General features: G+C 39.2%; 1 protein-coding gene across 1 annotated transcript; it reads left to right on the plus strand.

Moving 5' to 3' along the window:
* The first annotated feature begins 7,881 nt into the window (after positions 1-7,881).
* On the plus strand, positions 7,882-13,309 carry LOC105439851 (jasmonoyl--L-amino acid synthetase GH3.5-like). Its single transcript, XM_030989891.1, has 6 exons — positions 7,882-8,788; positions 9,222-9,357; positions 9,647-9,811; positions 10,457-10,599; positions 11,402-11,499; positions 12,161-13,309. Exons 1-6 carry the CDS (start codon positions 7,882-7,884, stop codon positions 12,395-12,397), a joined length of 1,686 nt encoding a protein of 561 aa, XP_030845751.1. The 3' UTR covers positions 12,398-13,309.
* The last annotated feature ends 1,031 nt before the right edge of the window (positions 13,310-14,340 follow it).

A 14,340-nucleotide genomic window follows, 5' to 3' on the forward strand; every position in this document is an offset into this window, starting at 1 on the left:
TATCACTGAAGTCAATTCGACAACTTATAGTCATTATTTTCCCAATTAAAGACATTTTCAAGCCCCCTTTTCGGGAAGTTCTAAATTAGTACTATCTTTCAAATGCCGTTGAAATTTAACCTTTTCATTTTTTGGCATGCAAATGGGACATAGTACCATTAAGGGTCTGTGCCAACAGATTAATATTCTTCCTTTCTTCTTTTCTTTGAATGCAAAGTTCAATTAAACGTCGGTGCAGACGACAAAACGGTTAAAAAAAAACAATTCGCACCGCACAATGATCGACCATTACGGTCAGTGAGTCGCATAGGCGTATACCTGGTACTTGGTTATGCACTCCTGGTACTATATATCAATTCCATCCATCTATCATGGCGGGAACTACAGCGTTGAGAGTGAAGCTTGCATTCATATCAGTCGTCTCTTTGACTGTCGGGATAACATGTGCGCAGTTTGTAGCTGACGGAGAGAGACAGCTATGGCAAAGACTCTTGACAGGTAGGAGTAGACTAGATAACATTGCTAGAAAAGTGAAGTATAACAGGCCTTTTTTATAAAACCATGCAACTGAATTTTTCATGTTAAGCAGGGCTCCCACTTAGCCAAGTTGTATAAGCGAGTTATGGCGAATTATGGCGAGTTGTGGTAAGTTGCCTCAAAGAGGCACTAGCAATACCTCGCGAAAAGCTCTTCTTGTAACTCGAGACAACTCGTTATGGCTCGACGTAACTCTCTACAACATTCCACGACTCTCCTCGAATTAGTCGCGAGCAGTTCAATTTTTTTTTACTGACTCGTTGTTACTCGAGATGAAATCGCTTACACTCGCAATATACTCGCATTGTTTGTAACAAGCTCGCACTGCATTGTACATAACTCGTATCAACTCGCCACCTTCAAGTATACGCGAGTGCTATTCGAGTTTCTAAGAGTGGAGTACAAGCACGACGATCGTGCTGCAGGTCATGTCGAATTGCCCACGAGATTTACGCGAGTTTATATCGAGTACGGGGACTTACGGCGAATTTCGTATGAGCATGAGCAGAGTAGGGCGAGCCTTTAATACGAGCATGACAAGCGCACCATGATATGTCAGCTGGCCTACCATTGTGCAGAAGTTCAAGGCATGTTCTTCCTCCAACAGATCTAGCAAATATGCTTCTGGCATACATCTTTGTTTTGGAGAGCGCCAAAATCAGATGTGGCCTCCCCAGGGGGCAGGGGGCAGTGCCCCTACTTTTTCAAGTACCCGAAATGTGCACCTTTTTTCATAGGAAAATTGCCCCTTTAACTTTATAAAAAGAGCCCCTTTTACATAGTAAAAGTGGCAAAAACCCCTATCAATTTGTAAATGTGCCCCTTCCCCTTTTCACCTCTTAAAATTTCATTTCGATTCAATTCAATTCAAGATTTATTAAAAGCATGAGCCACAGCCCTATTACTGAAATGGTCATGTGTCCAATTAGCTCTAATAAGGCCGGGGGGGCCATTATGCCCCCCCCCCCTCCACGATTTTTCTGATTGCTCAAGAACGCATATGGATGGCGCCCCACCACTCGCTGACTTTTTTCTTTCGAGTCTTGCGCAACTTTTAAAATAATTCTTTTGAAAATCTGACCTACGGTTACAAGGTCACGTGACCTTTTGTCTTTGCATGTCAGCCCGAAAATCGCTCATTTTCGTGATTTGTGTACAAAACATATGGAAAAGTCATTTTTTCTAAAAACAGATCAAACATGGGTTATTGGGTCTTGTTTAAAGTTTAGGTGGTTGTTTTGGGTGTCAAAATAGTTGAATTGTAGTCAGAAATGAAATAAAACAACAAAAACAATGAAATACATAAGTTAAAAAAAACAATGAAATACATAAGAAATTATCAAAACAAGGGATAACATAAGGAATAAGCTGGCTCTTCCAAATTTTTTTGTTGTATTAATTTTCAGAATGGTCTAATGAATGTACTTAGTGAAAAAGAATGCCTAATTATGAATAATATATGATTTATGGGTAAAAATGTGATTTATGTGATGACTTTATTTGCATAAATTACCATAAATATGCAAATGAGTAAATTTTTCAAAAAATTGAAATTATCATATTATTCTATACACTTCACTTGGCATGCTTGCAAATTTTCGCGGCGATCGGCCGCTTTGCGGCCGAGATCTTAAGGGGGGCATAATGCCCCCCCCCCCCGGCCATACGAACAACTCAAATAGCCCGGCCTTATTAGGGTTAAAAGACCTTTTACATATTTCAAACATAAAATACAGTTACAATTAATTTTTCAATATCAAATTATGTATAGTTAATATGGTAAGATTGCTTGGGCAGCACAAATTAAAACACGGAGAGGAGAAACATGAAGAATAGAAGTAAGATAGGAAGATGTAAAAGTACATGAACATTCATAATACGAATTGCATGTACTTTTAAAGAGTCATTACGACAATATACGAATATAAAATAGAAATGAAAATATTTTTGTAATAACATTGTTGACGTTTGATATTGCGAGTATTTGTATTTTTGCTTTAAAAAATGATATAAAAAAATAATTATTGAGAAGTGCCCCTTTTCACTCATATATCTCAAGTTAGACCATGTTCCCAAATCCAATATCCTTTGCATATTGCCCCCTCCTTGGTATGAGTACCCCTTTTATTCGACAAGTGCCCCTTTTCCTTCGACAAGTTCCCATTTTCCTTTGCAATAAGTGTCCATTTTCAATTCTCATTAGTGCCCCTTTTCAGGAACGAGAAGTGCCCCTTTTCACTTTTGATAAGTGCCCCCTTTACCTCTAATAATTTGCCCCATTTAGATTTCAGAGGTGCCTCTTTTACTTTGACAAGTGCCCTTTTTCGTTTCGAATAAGTGCCCCTCTTCCTAATGATAAGTAACCTTATTAAAATAAAGCCCTTTCTCCTTCTCATAAATGCCCCTTTTCATTTCTGGTAAATGGTCCTTTTTCAAGAACGAGAAGTGACTCCTTTTTCCTTCAGATAACTTTTGTTTGTTTTATTTCCTAAAATCATCATAAAACAATAATACAATATAACACAATCAAATAATTATGTAACTATAATAGAATGATAAAACGGTTAGATAGTCCATTAATCGAATGGCTCTGTTCTTCCATGGAGCACTGATAAGTCCCCCCCCCCCCCTTCATAAATAAAATTCGATAAATTTCCCTATTAAAATCTGGTAGGTACCCCTTTACTTTCAACTAATGCAAATTTTCTTGTATTGTAAATGACCCTTTTTCATGCCCATACATGCCCCTTTTGATATCTGTTCATTGTCCCTTTTCAGGTGCGATACATGCCCTTTGTCACCTCTGATAATTTCCCTTTCAACAATGATACGTGCCCCTTTTCCTTTTTAATAAGGGCATTATCCCCTTTTCCCCTCTTCTAAATGCCCCTTCAAAATCAGATCGAATCTCCTTTCCGGTCGACAAATGCACATTTCCTATTTTCATGAGTGCCTATTCTTCATCCCTGGTGAGTGCCTCTTTTTAAAGGTGTAAAACGTGCCCATTTTCACCTCTGATAATTACTCTTTATACTTTGACACGAGTTACTTTTCTTTTCTGATATATGTCCCCTTTTCCTCTCATCATTAAATGCGCCCCTAATTTCAAGCGACTAACAGCACCTCCTCCTAAAGCTTGCTCGCTCTGCTCGCTCACATTTATAGCTGATATACTTATATTACTTATCAAAGGTCTATTCAGTCTTCCGTTATGAGAATTTGCATATAACCCCATCAAGATTGGGTTTTTGCTCTTTATAAGATGTAATTTTTTGTACTGCGACCTCGCCAATCTTTTAAAAATTTCCTCGCTCCATTCGCTCGGTCGGAAATGAATTTGAGGACCATCACACTCAACTGCAAAGTACAGTACACGCCGAAAATCTCCGCAACACGATTACACGATTTATTTTTGGGATAATAATAATAATAATAATAATAATAGCCTAATAGTCCACTCCAAATTTTATTAAACCGAAACGGAAATTCTTTTTGCCCAATTGATCGTGAGCCCGGCAGCCACTGAGCAGCGCCAGATCGACGTTGCTCTATCCCTTACACGGTTTACACGATTCACCTGAATCGTGTAACTGTGTAATCGTGTAAATTTACACGATTGAAGAATGTCGCTCTGAATCGTGTAATCGTGTAAATAGTTAAGTGCATTGGTCGGATGATTCGACCAGATGTAACAATCGTGTAACTGTGTAATCGTGGAAATTTACACGATTGAAGAATGTCGCTCTGAATCGTGTAATCGTGTAAATAGTTATTAGGGTTATAAGGGCATTGGTAGAACGATACGACAAGCTGCAACAATCGTTAAATCTTATCCTGCTTACACCAATTGCTTTATACACAACTTACCTTCAGTGTACATCAGTTAATTACTGTACTTTATATTCGTGTATAAACCTCAGCACTTTCCACTAACTCGTATACTAATCCGTGAGACAAGGTAGGAAAACGTCAGAAACAGGAAGACATGATAGATGAAATACTTAAGGGAAAAAGATAGCTACGAGGAGAAGGGAACATATAAAAGGAAAATGAGGGTTGAAAGGCACGATAAAGATAAACAGAAAAAAAGAGAGAAAAAAGGGAAAACTAAAAAGTTGACCGGAAGAAAAGAAAGAGTGAAATAGAGTGATAAAAAAAAGGAAGGGCGAAACCTAAAATTAACAGAAATGAGAAGGCTATGAAACGGAGAGGAAAAGAGACAAATTAATAAGGTAAGAGGGGAACATAATGAGGGAAAGAGAGGCGAGAAAGATATGGGGGAATGGAAAGATATTGAAAGAAAGAGAGAGAGAGTGAGAGAGAGAGAGAGAGATGAAAAAAGCTTTAGTTGAAAGAAAATGGGCACCGATCAGATTTTAATAGGGGCATTTATCGGAGTTGATGGGGGCATTTATCAAAAGTGAAGAGGGGCACTTCTCGTACTTAAAGAGGGATACTTACTAGAGATTAAAAGGACACTAATGAGAATGGAAAATGGACACTTATTGTAAAGGAAAATAGGAACTCGTCGAAGGAAAAGGGGTGTGTGTCAAAAGAAAAGGAGCACTTATCAGAGTTGAAAAGGGGAAGGGGCACTTTTACAAATTAATAGGGACACTTGTCAAAGTAAAATAGGTACTTTTCCTACATACAAAGGGGCACTTTGGGGGAACTTGAAAAAGTGGGGGGACACTGTGCCGCTAGCTAAACGTAACTCAAAGACAGTTGGCCGTTCCCCAACATAAAAAAATCCTCTGGACGGCCATGCATTATGGCTCAAAGCATGGGCACACAGGAAAAAAAATTATGTTGGGGACCCGAGTAACATGCAATAAATTATTGAAAATTTATTGCATTTTCTGTTTTTTATTTTATTTATGGAAACTGCCCCCTACCCTAGCCCCCGCTGCGTACAGTCACGGTTCAGTGACAAAGCAATGGCCTCGTAACTGTGAGGCCCCAGGATCAAAACCGTGTCGATGTGCTATATAAGTGCCCTTTTGTGGGGCATTAATCCTCATTACTGTCATTTATGACTTAAGGGCATAGGTCCCCTAGTTGATAAGCATAGTAGCATACACATGCTTTAGCAGTCACGCAACACACGCATTGGCAAATTATTATTCAATAAAATCTGAGAATGTATACTATTATCTAGATCTATTATTTTTAAATTATTTTTAAAATAATTCCATGAATTGGGATTGAAAAAAAATATTCCACCTTTATGAGCGACAGTGTATGAGCATGAGTGCAAGGCGAGCATGTCAAGCGCACCATATACGTCAGCTGCATGGCCTTGTGCAGAAGATCAAGGCCTGTTCTTCCTCCAGCATATCGAGCAAATATGCTTCTGGCATCCATCTTTATTTTGGAGAGCGCCAAAATCAAAGGTAGGCCTAACCGGGGGAGGGGTAAAGGGGCAGGTGGCACAGCGCCCTCACTTTCCAAGTATGTGCCCCTTTTTACATAGGAAAAGTTGCCCTTTATCTTTAAAATGTGCCCCTTATAACTTGTAAAAGTGCCTCTTTTCCTTCGACAAGTTCCCATTTTCCCTTGCAATAAGTGTCAATTTTTAATCGTCATAAGTGCCCCTTTTCACTTTTGATGAGTGCCCCCAGTACAATTGCTTAAGCATCATACTTTGCAGTTGGGTGTGATGGAAAATCAATTTGCGAGCGAGGAAACAATTTTAAAATTTGTGAGGTTGCAGTGCGATAAATTAAATTTAAAAGAGGAAGTAATCCAATCCTGATGGGGTTATAAGCACATTCTCATAACGGAAGACTGTAAAGACCTTTGATAAGTAACAAAATTATATCATCAATAAATGTTAGTGCGCGTAGCGACCGAGCTTTAAATAGTGGGTGCGTTTAATAATGAGAGGAAAAGGGGACACTCATCAGAAAGGAAAAGTAGCTCGTGTCAAAGTACAAATGCTAATTATCAGAGGTGAAAATGGGGCACTTTTTACACCTTTTAAAAGAGGCACTCACCAGAATAAGGATTTGGTGGGTATACCACAGTCCATAGTAGGAATTACTATAATTGGCGTAGTTGGCAGGGTTCGAACCTGCGCGGGGAATCCCCAACAACATTTTGGTTGTCGGACCGAATATTTTTCTTCCACAAGCAAACAAAATAGGTACTTATGAAAATAGGAAATGGGCATTTTTCGACGGAAAAAGGGCCCCGATCTGATTGTGAAAGGGGCATTTATAAGAGATGAAAAGGGGCATTTATGAAAAGGGGATAAGGCCCGTATTAGAAAGGGAAAGGGCACGTATCGCTGTAAAAGTAAATAATCAGAGGTGAAAAGTGGCACGTATCGCACCTGAAAAGGAACGATGACCAGATATGAAAAGGGGCAATTATGGGAATGAAAAAGGGGCACTTACAATAAAACAAAATGTGCATTAGTTGAAAAAAAAGGGATACCGACCAGATTCTAACAGAGGCATTTATCGGAAGTGAAGGGGCAAGAATACAGTAAGAATACAGCCATTAGGTTAATGGACTATCGAACCGGTTTATCATTATATTATACAGTAGTTATATAAGTCTTTGATTTTGTTATATTGTGTTATTGTTTCTATGATGATTCTCGGAAATAAAACAAACAAAACTTATCTGAAGGGAAAAGGCGAACTTATCATTAGAAAGAGGGGCACTTGTCAAAGTAAAAGAGGCACCTCTCAAATCTAAATAGGGCAAATTTTCAGAGGTAAAGGGGGCACTTATCAAAAGTGAAAAGGGGCACTTCTCGTTCCTTAAAAGGGGCACTTATGAGAATTGAAAATGGACACCTATTACAAAGGAAAATGGGAACTTGTCGAAGGAAAAGGGGCACTTGTCAAGATAAAAGGGGTACTTATTCCAAGAAGGGGTAATATGCAAAGGATATTCGATTTGAGAACATGGTCTGACTTGAGATAAGTGAATGAAAAGGGGCACTTGTCAAAGAAATGCCATAATTGTAGTTTTTTATATTGCATCACCTCTTTCGTCTTCTTTGTGCTTGGCTGATCGTCCACGAAGCGGAGTTAAGTCTTTTGTCAACTATGTTTGTTGCTACGGCAGGGAGCCAGCGAAAACGAACTCGTTTAATCAAACTATGGAAATGCAAGCATTACTTTAAACAAACAGAAATTTGTTATTCCTGGCTCATTTTTCCTGAAATGCACACACCACCTTATTTACACTGTGATTTTCTTGTTTGTTTCAGGGCTGCTCGGAACGATAAGTATACTGCTTGCCGTGCTATCACTATGGATGACGTCACTACAGATATCGTATGGGCATGGCGTAAAATCAGCTTACACACAGGTCTTTATTATGTCAGCGATGTTATTTATCCGCTATAGAAAGGTTAGCAGATATGAGGAAGCTTGGAAGAGCCCCCGAAGAACACAGGAAGAATATTTGAAGGCCATCCTCGAGGTAAACATCAACACGGAATACGTGAAACTTTATGGACTTGATTCTGTGACGTCTTTGAGGGACCTTAGAGAGAAACACCCTTTGACAACTTATGAACGTTACAGACCATTCGTAGATCGCATGGCTAAAGGTGAGCAGGGTATCATGACAGGAGAACGAACTATAAAATTCGGTCTTACGTCTGGAACTACGGGAAAGTCAAAGATGTTGCCATATGGTCAATCCTTTCTGACTATAGTATCCGCACTTTATGTGGTAAACATCCATGCCCGTGTTAAAGCATTCGGTTATGGTAGTCTCCTTCAACGAGAAATAAACTTGTATACAGCACCAAAGAGGAGATATACAGAGACCGGGATTCCCATCGGTCCTGCATCCATGATACCCCTTTCGCTGAAACCTCTGCTAGTGATCTACACCACACCAGGCGAAGGTTTCCAGGTTGAAGATCCTAACGACGCCCTCTACGTCCACCTCCTTTTTGGCCTTCGCGACCCAAACGTCCGCTCCGTTTGCTGTAACTTTACGTCCACCGTGATGTCTGCCTTGCAACTGATTGAGAAACGTTGGCCCGACTTCGTTCGTGACATCGAGATCGGGACAGTGTCGACAAACAACGTTCCTCCAGAGATTCACCAAGTACTTGTTAGAGAGATGGGTGAGGGAGATCCGGAACGTGCGGCAGATCTGAAGAGAGAATTCGAGAAGGGATTTGAAGGCATACTGAGAAGAGTATGGCCCTGCTTGAAATTTGTACAAGCCAGCGATACTGTGGGTATAAAGCAAAAACTGCTGAAATCATATCTGAAAGGTACAAACGACCAGTCGTCCTAAACCACATCATGCAAAGTTTCCAGATCTTTATTTCACTTCCTCTCTCTCACTCTTTTCTACTATCTCTCTTTCTCTCTCTATCTCTCACACCCTGCTTTGCCTTTTAAGATTAAGAGGGTTAATATCAAAGTTAGGTGTCATTAAAGCAGAGGATTGCCTATTTCATCTCTGTTTGAAATGAAATTGGAGATTTATTCATTTCCATTTCCATATCAATTATCATAGTTGTTATTACCACGCCTTTATTTAACCTGACAGTATAATATCTGCTTAAGCGCCGTCTGTCGCTTTGAAAATAGTAACTTTTAATGGTGGCATCGCAATAAGAAGGTGTTACTCTACTTTGAGTTGTAGGCGAACTGACTTTATTATAAATTTATTACCAATGTGTTATTCTCATATTCTGTCAGGTGTACAATTATTTAGTCGTTCCCTGGGTGCTACTGAAGGTATTATCGGTATCAACCTCTGGCCTCTGCAGGAGAAGGACGAGTTCGTTCTCATGCCATCTCTTGGTGTCTTTGAATTCATTCCCGAAAACGAGATGTAAGTGATGAGGAACTGTTTCCATTCTTACATATTTCCAAATGGGAAACTGCTTTACAACAGGCGCACCAAAATCTGAAATCACATCCTATTTCACCGCCTTCATCAAAGATATAAAATGTATTAACTACATCATTGTGATAAAGTCTATGATTACCCCCTAACCAATGAAAATTCCTGTATTAAACCTTTGATGAGTTCGTTTGTTTGGTATTAATGCTAATTACGGATTCCATATACAAAAATTCAGATATCAACCACAGAGACTTACATTTTCTCTTCGACATAGGCATGACGATCAGCCGAAGACACTCTTCATTGATGAACTCGAGGTCGGAGGCGTGTACGAGATCCTCATCACACAGACATTCGGTATTTATCGGTTCAGATGTGGTGACGTCATCAGGGTTAGGCGTTATCACTTGAATACACCTGTAGTTGAATTCATGTATAGGTAAGCCGGTATAGCATCAAAGTAGTGTATGATTTTTTTGTTACTCCCGTTTTACCCCCTCGATAACTTCGTAGTTAATTTTGTTTAACCGTGCGTTCATGACCGTGCAGTTTCCCAAAACCAGCACGTGAAAATCTCCCTGCACTAATACAAAGAAAGCCATATGAATACTAAATTAGGAGGTTTTAAAATTGGCTTTTTTTAAGAATTAATATATATAAAATTCGCAAATCATACAAGTGACAGGCTGATAACTAATTAAGAATTCCCCAATCGTGACCATCTGGGTTAATGTCATTGTTCAAATTTATTTAATTGGCATGCAGCTTGGACCATCTTTTTTTCCAAAGAGGTTATCAGTAAAAGTCACAGCCCAATGAGCAAAATAGATTTTGACTGAAAGGAAAGGACATTTACTTAATCTAAGTATGAGAGCTGCAATGTAAGTATACATTTTGTGAGCCATTTAAGTACCCTTGGTTAAAAAAAATAAAAATTCGAGTTCTTTTTTTAAACACATAATACATGCCTCCAAGAATTTTATTTTGCGTTATTGGCAGGCGTTTCAGAAACAATTAAAATGGTATGCTCGTTTCATTATGTTTAATGGACGTTAATACAAGCAACATTTTCTCCTAACTACAGATCAGGCCAGATGCTCAACGTGAAATATGAGAAACTTGATCAAAGCATTGTGAAGGAAGCCATAGAGGCTGCAGTAAACCACTGGTCTAATTTCAGCCTGAATGATTATGCTGTAGCGGAAAGCTTTCTCTTGGATGATCATGGTAATAATGATGATAATAATACTAGTAATAATACTACTGATTATAATATTAATAATAGCAATACTAATGATGATAACAATAAAAATAGTAATAATACTGATGATAATGATAATAATAATAATAATAATAATAATAATAATAATAATAACAATAATAATAATAATAATAATAATAATAATAATAATAATAATAATAATAATAATAATAGTTATAAGAAGAGGAAGAATAGAAAGAAGAAGAAGAAGAAGAGTAAGTATAATAATCATAATATTGACAGTAATAATAGTGATAATACTAATAGGTACATTTTTAATGTGCATATATGCATCCTGGGCGATGCTTACGACGCCTACAAAGTTGTATTATTAACCTGTTTTTAGCCTCGCAGCCCATGGCTCTGGCGCTAAAAGCCTTCAAGGATTAAATTCCTACAAGGTACCCTTATCCTCCACCTGGGTGGAGAATAGCAAATTTAGAGCAAACGTATTGCCATGGCGGGACTCGAACTGTGAACCATGTGATCCACAGTCCGTAGATGTAACCACTAATCCAGTAGACCCATCGTATAATCTTTGCATATACGATATACTTCAAACACTAGGAAATACTTAGGAAATTGATCGGCAAGTACTAGGAGATATTGAGCGCGTGTTTCATATTCGAAAGCGTAGGACTGCCTCGTATTCTCGTTATCAAGTCGGTAGAATTTCACATAATAAAACATCAGTGGTAAGCTCCACTGAAGAGCCACTGCACCTGCATACATGGTTTAAATATTCTTATTCTTCTTGCCTCCCTGCAGACAAAGATGATGCTGACCATCGCCCATTCTACGTGGTGTTTCTGGAGATTTCTCCTACCCCTGATGAAGTTTCCTCTGCTGATATCTCGCTCAATAAGGTAAGGGTGTTGTATTAACCTGAAATTAAGAACTTTTATATGGTGAAAAGTGTGTGTGTGTGTGTGTGTGAAGAGAGAGAGAGAGCGTTGTGGTGCGCGCGTGTGTGTTTATTTGTTTCCTTGCTTCTTGCTTCTTGCTGCTTGTTTTTACCGTACTTTGTCAAAATTCAACCCATATATTGAAGTCTAATTTTGTTCTCATTAAGTTTTGTTAATTTGTCTATGCTTGTGCTAATATATGATTAATTAATTGTGCATCAATTATGTGTCTTAGTAGTAGAGTATTAGAAGTTGTAGTAAGATGATGATGATGATGAACAGCATTTGTATGGCGCCATATATCTGTTTCAAAAAACATTCAAAAGGCGCGAGCTCCTCCAATAAATGTGAGTTTTGAGTGAAGCTTTGAATTGGTCCAGGTTGTCAATAGTAGTAGAAGTAGAAGTAGTATTAGCAGTAGTAATAGCAGTAATAGTAATAGTAGTAACAGTATTATTATCTTCATTACTATTATTATTATATTATTATTATTTTTATTATCATCATAATTATCATTATCGATATTACTATTATTGTTTTTATTATCCTTATCATCATCATTTTCCAGTTATATAAATGAGATTTCATATATAATGCATATGTTTGGTATTAACATTAAAAGGTCGATGAAGAGCTCCGTCTGCATTCTGCCACTTACGATATGTTCCGAGAAGAAGGAAGCATAGCCCCTCCTGTTGTGCACATCGTGAAACCCGGCACATTTGATCGTCTGCAGGATTTCATCCTGGATAACAGCACAATGACTGCAAACCAGTACAAGGTGCCGAGAAAACTCCGTACAAAAGAAACACTACAACTCATGCAAGGCAGGTCCATGCACAGCAATAAAAGTTTATGATGTCTTTAAAAGGTGTAAACGTCGAAACGCGTCATATGACGCACATAAACCTAGGTTTGTCGACAAACCTCCTTTGTGAATTCGGGCCAGAGTCTTTGTTTGTTTAGTTGTCTTCATGTAGGACAACAATTAAAATGAGAGGATATTTCAGTGTTTTTAGAAATGTTTTGTATTTGCGCTGTATAAGCGGAAATAAGTTAGTTTAGCCGCATAGGGAGCTAAACAAGTATGACGAATCTTTAAATGGGTTGAAAAATCGATCGCGGTTTTTCTGGCTTGAAAAAGACGTCCCCGTCTTTCAGACACACATTCGTGGGCAAATCCCGCATCCGGGATTACCGCAATGCAGCGTTCCTGCATGCGTTCTTAGGTAAAAAAAAAAATAGGCCGCGGCTTCTCGTGCATGAGAATTAATCCAAGGCGCCTTAGTGTACATATACTTTGCATTTGTGGAATAAAGTTGAAATTGGAATTAAACTGAAATTTTTAACCCCCACCATAGCCAGTTCGATATTGTAGTATAAAAAGAACAACTTTCATGTTATAAACGCCCTCTGTTAATTGTGGTGAACATTTTGTGAGGTAAGAAATTTAATTGTGAAGGCAGATCAAAGAGAATTCCTTTCAAAAAGTAATTAGGTATCATTAAGTACCATTGAGACATTTTTGGTACTATTTTCGGGATGACGCATCATTATTATTAGTAGGGTACGTCATGCCCTATCCTATTAAATTTCCTATTCATTTCCTTTTTTTGTAACTCGAGTCCTTACAAAATACTCAAAAGAATCTCTGCTTTAGTATGGTCATGGACTTATATATAACAGATGGACATTCGACGGGATTCTTTCTTTGATCCAACGAGATCTGCCGCCTTCTGATTATATGCATCTTAGGGATAGTTGAGTTCTGTTTTCAGACTGCAAATGCCTTCAAAGTGCATGGTTAATGCTTTTATTCTTATCTATGACATTTCTAGTGCCCTTTAAGAACCTAAAACTGCTATGAAGGTAATTTTAGACCCCAAAATGTGTGAAATCTAGCCAATACCATCATACCAATTCAGCTCCACTTTCAAACAATTATCATAAATATAGGCAATTATCATACATATCTCAAATATTGGTCACATTAATTGCAGCTTATGTTTGCAAATTTCGTATACTATTTTGTATTCTTGGTTTCCTTTATTGGAAAGGCTACATTTTGTTTCCACTCCACCATCCAACAGAGAGTTACGTGCACATACACTATTCGCTACACATACCAACACGCACGCTTGCGCGCATATGCGCGCACACACACACACGCACACACACGCTTACACACAATACACACTCGCACAGCACACTCACAAACTCATACACAAAGAACGTTTAAAAGCTTTTTCACTTTAAGTTTTACCTTAAAGCTACAGTCCCATATACGTCCCGGACCATCCCGGACCCCATCCGGGTAGATCCGGGATTCGGTCCGTGTTGACACCGTGTTGGCACCGGGGTGGTCCTGGATGGTCCTGGGCGGTCCGGGAGTCGACCCCGGATGTTTTTGACGGTCAAAAACTGCCGGGGTGGTCCGGGACGGTCCGGGACAATAGTTTGATCCGGGGTGATCCGTGTAGCCACCGTGCTGGGTCCGGGGTCATCCGTAGTGGCGCCGGGGCGGTCCGTGTTGATCCGTGGCAGTCCGGGAGTGAGTTATTGACCGCCCAGGACCATCCAGGACCACCCCGGTGCCAACACGGTGTCAACACGGACCGAATCCCGGATCACCCCGGATGGGGTCCGGGATGGTCCGGGACGGTCCGGACGTATATGGGACTGTAGCTTAAAAGCATCACACTTTTTTTAACAAAACATCCCGGACCATCCCGGATCACCCCAGACCATGGTCCGGGATGGTCCGGAGTGGTCCGTGCTCGTCCGTGCTGGTCCGGCTTTATA

Source organism: Strongylocentrotus purpuratus, unplaced genomic scaffold, assembly GCF_000002235.5.
Source record: "Strongylocentrotus purpuratus isolate Spur 01 unplaced genomic scaffold, Spur_5.0 spur5_scaffold_19, whole genome shotgun sequence".
Lineage (NCBI taxonomy): Eukaryota > Metazoa > Echinodermata > Echinoidea > Camarodonta > Strongylocentrotidae > Strongylocentrotus > Strongylocentrotus purpuratus.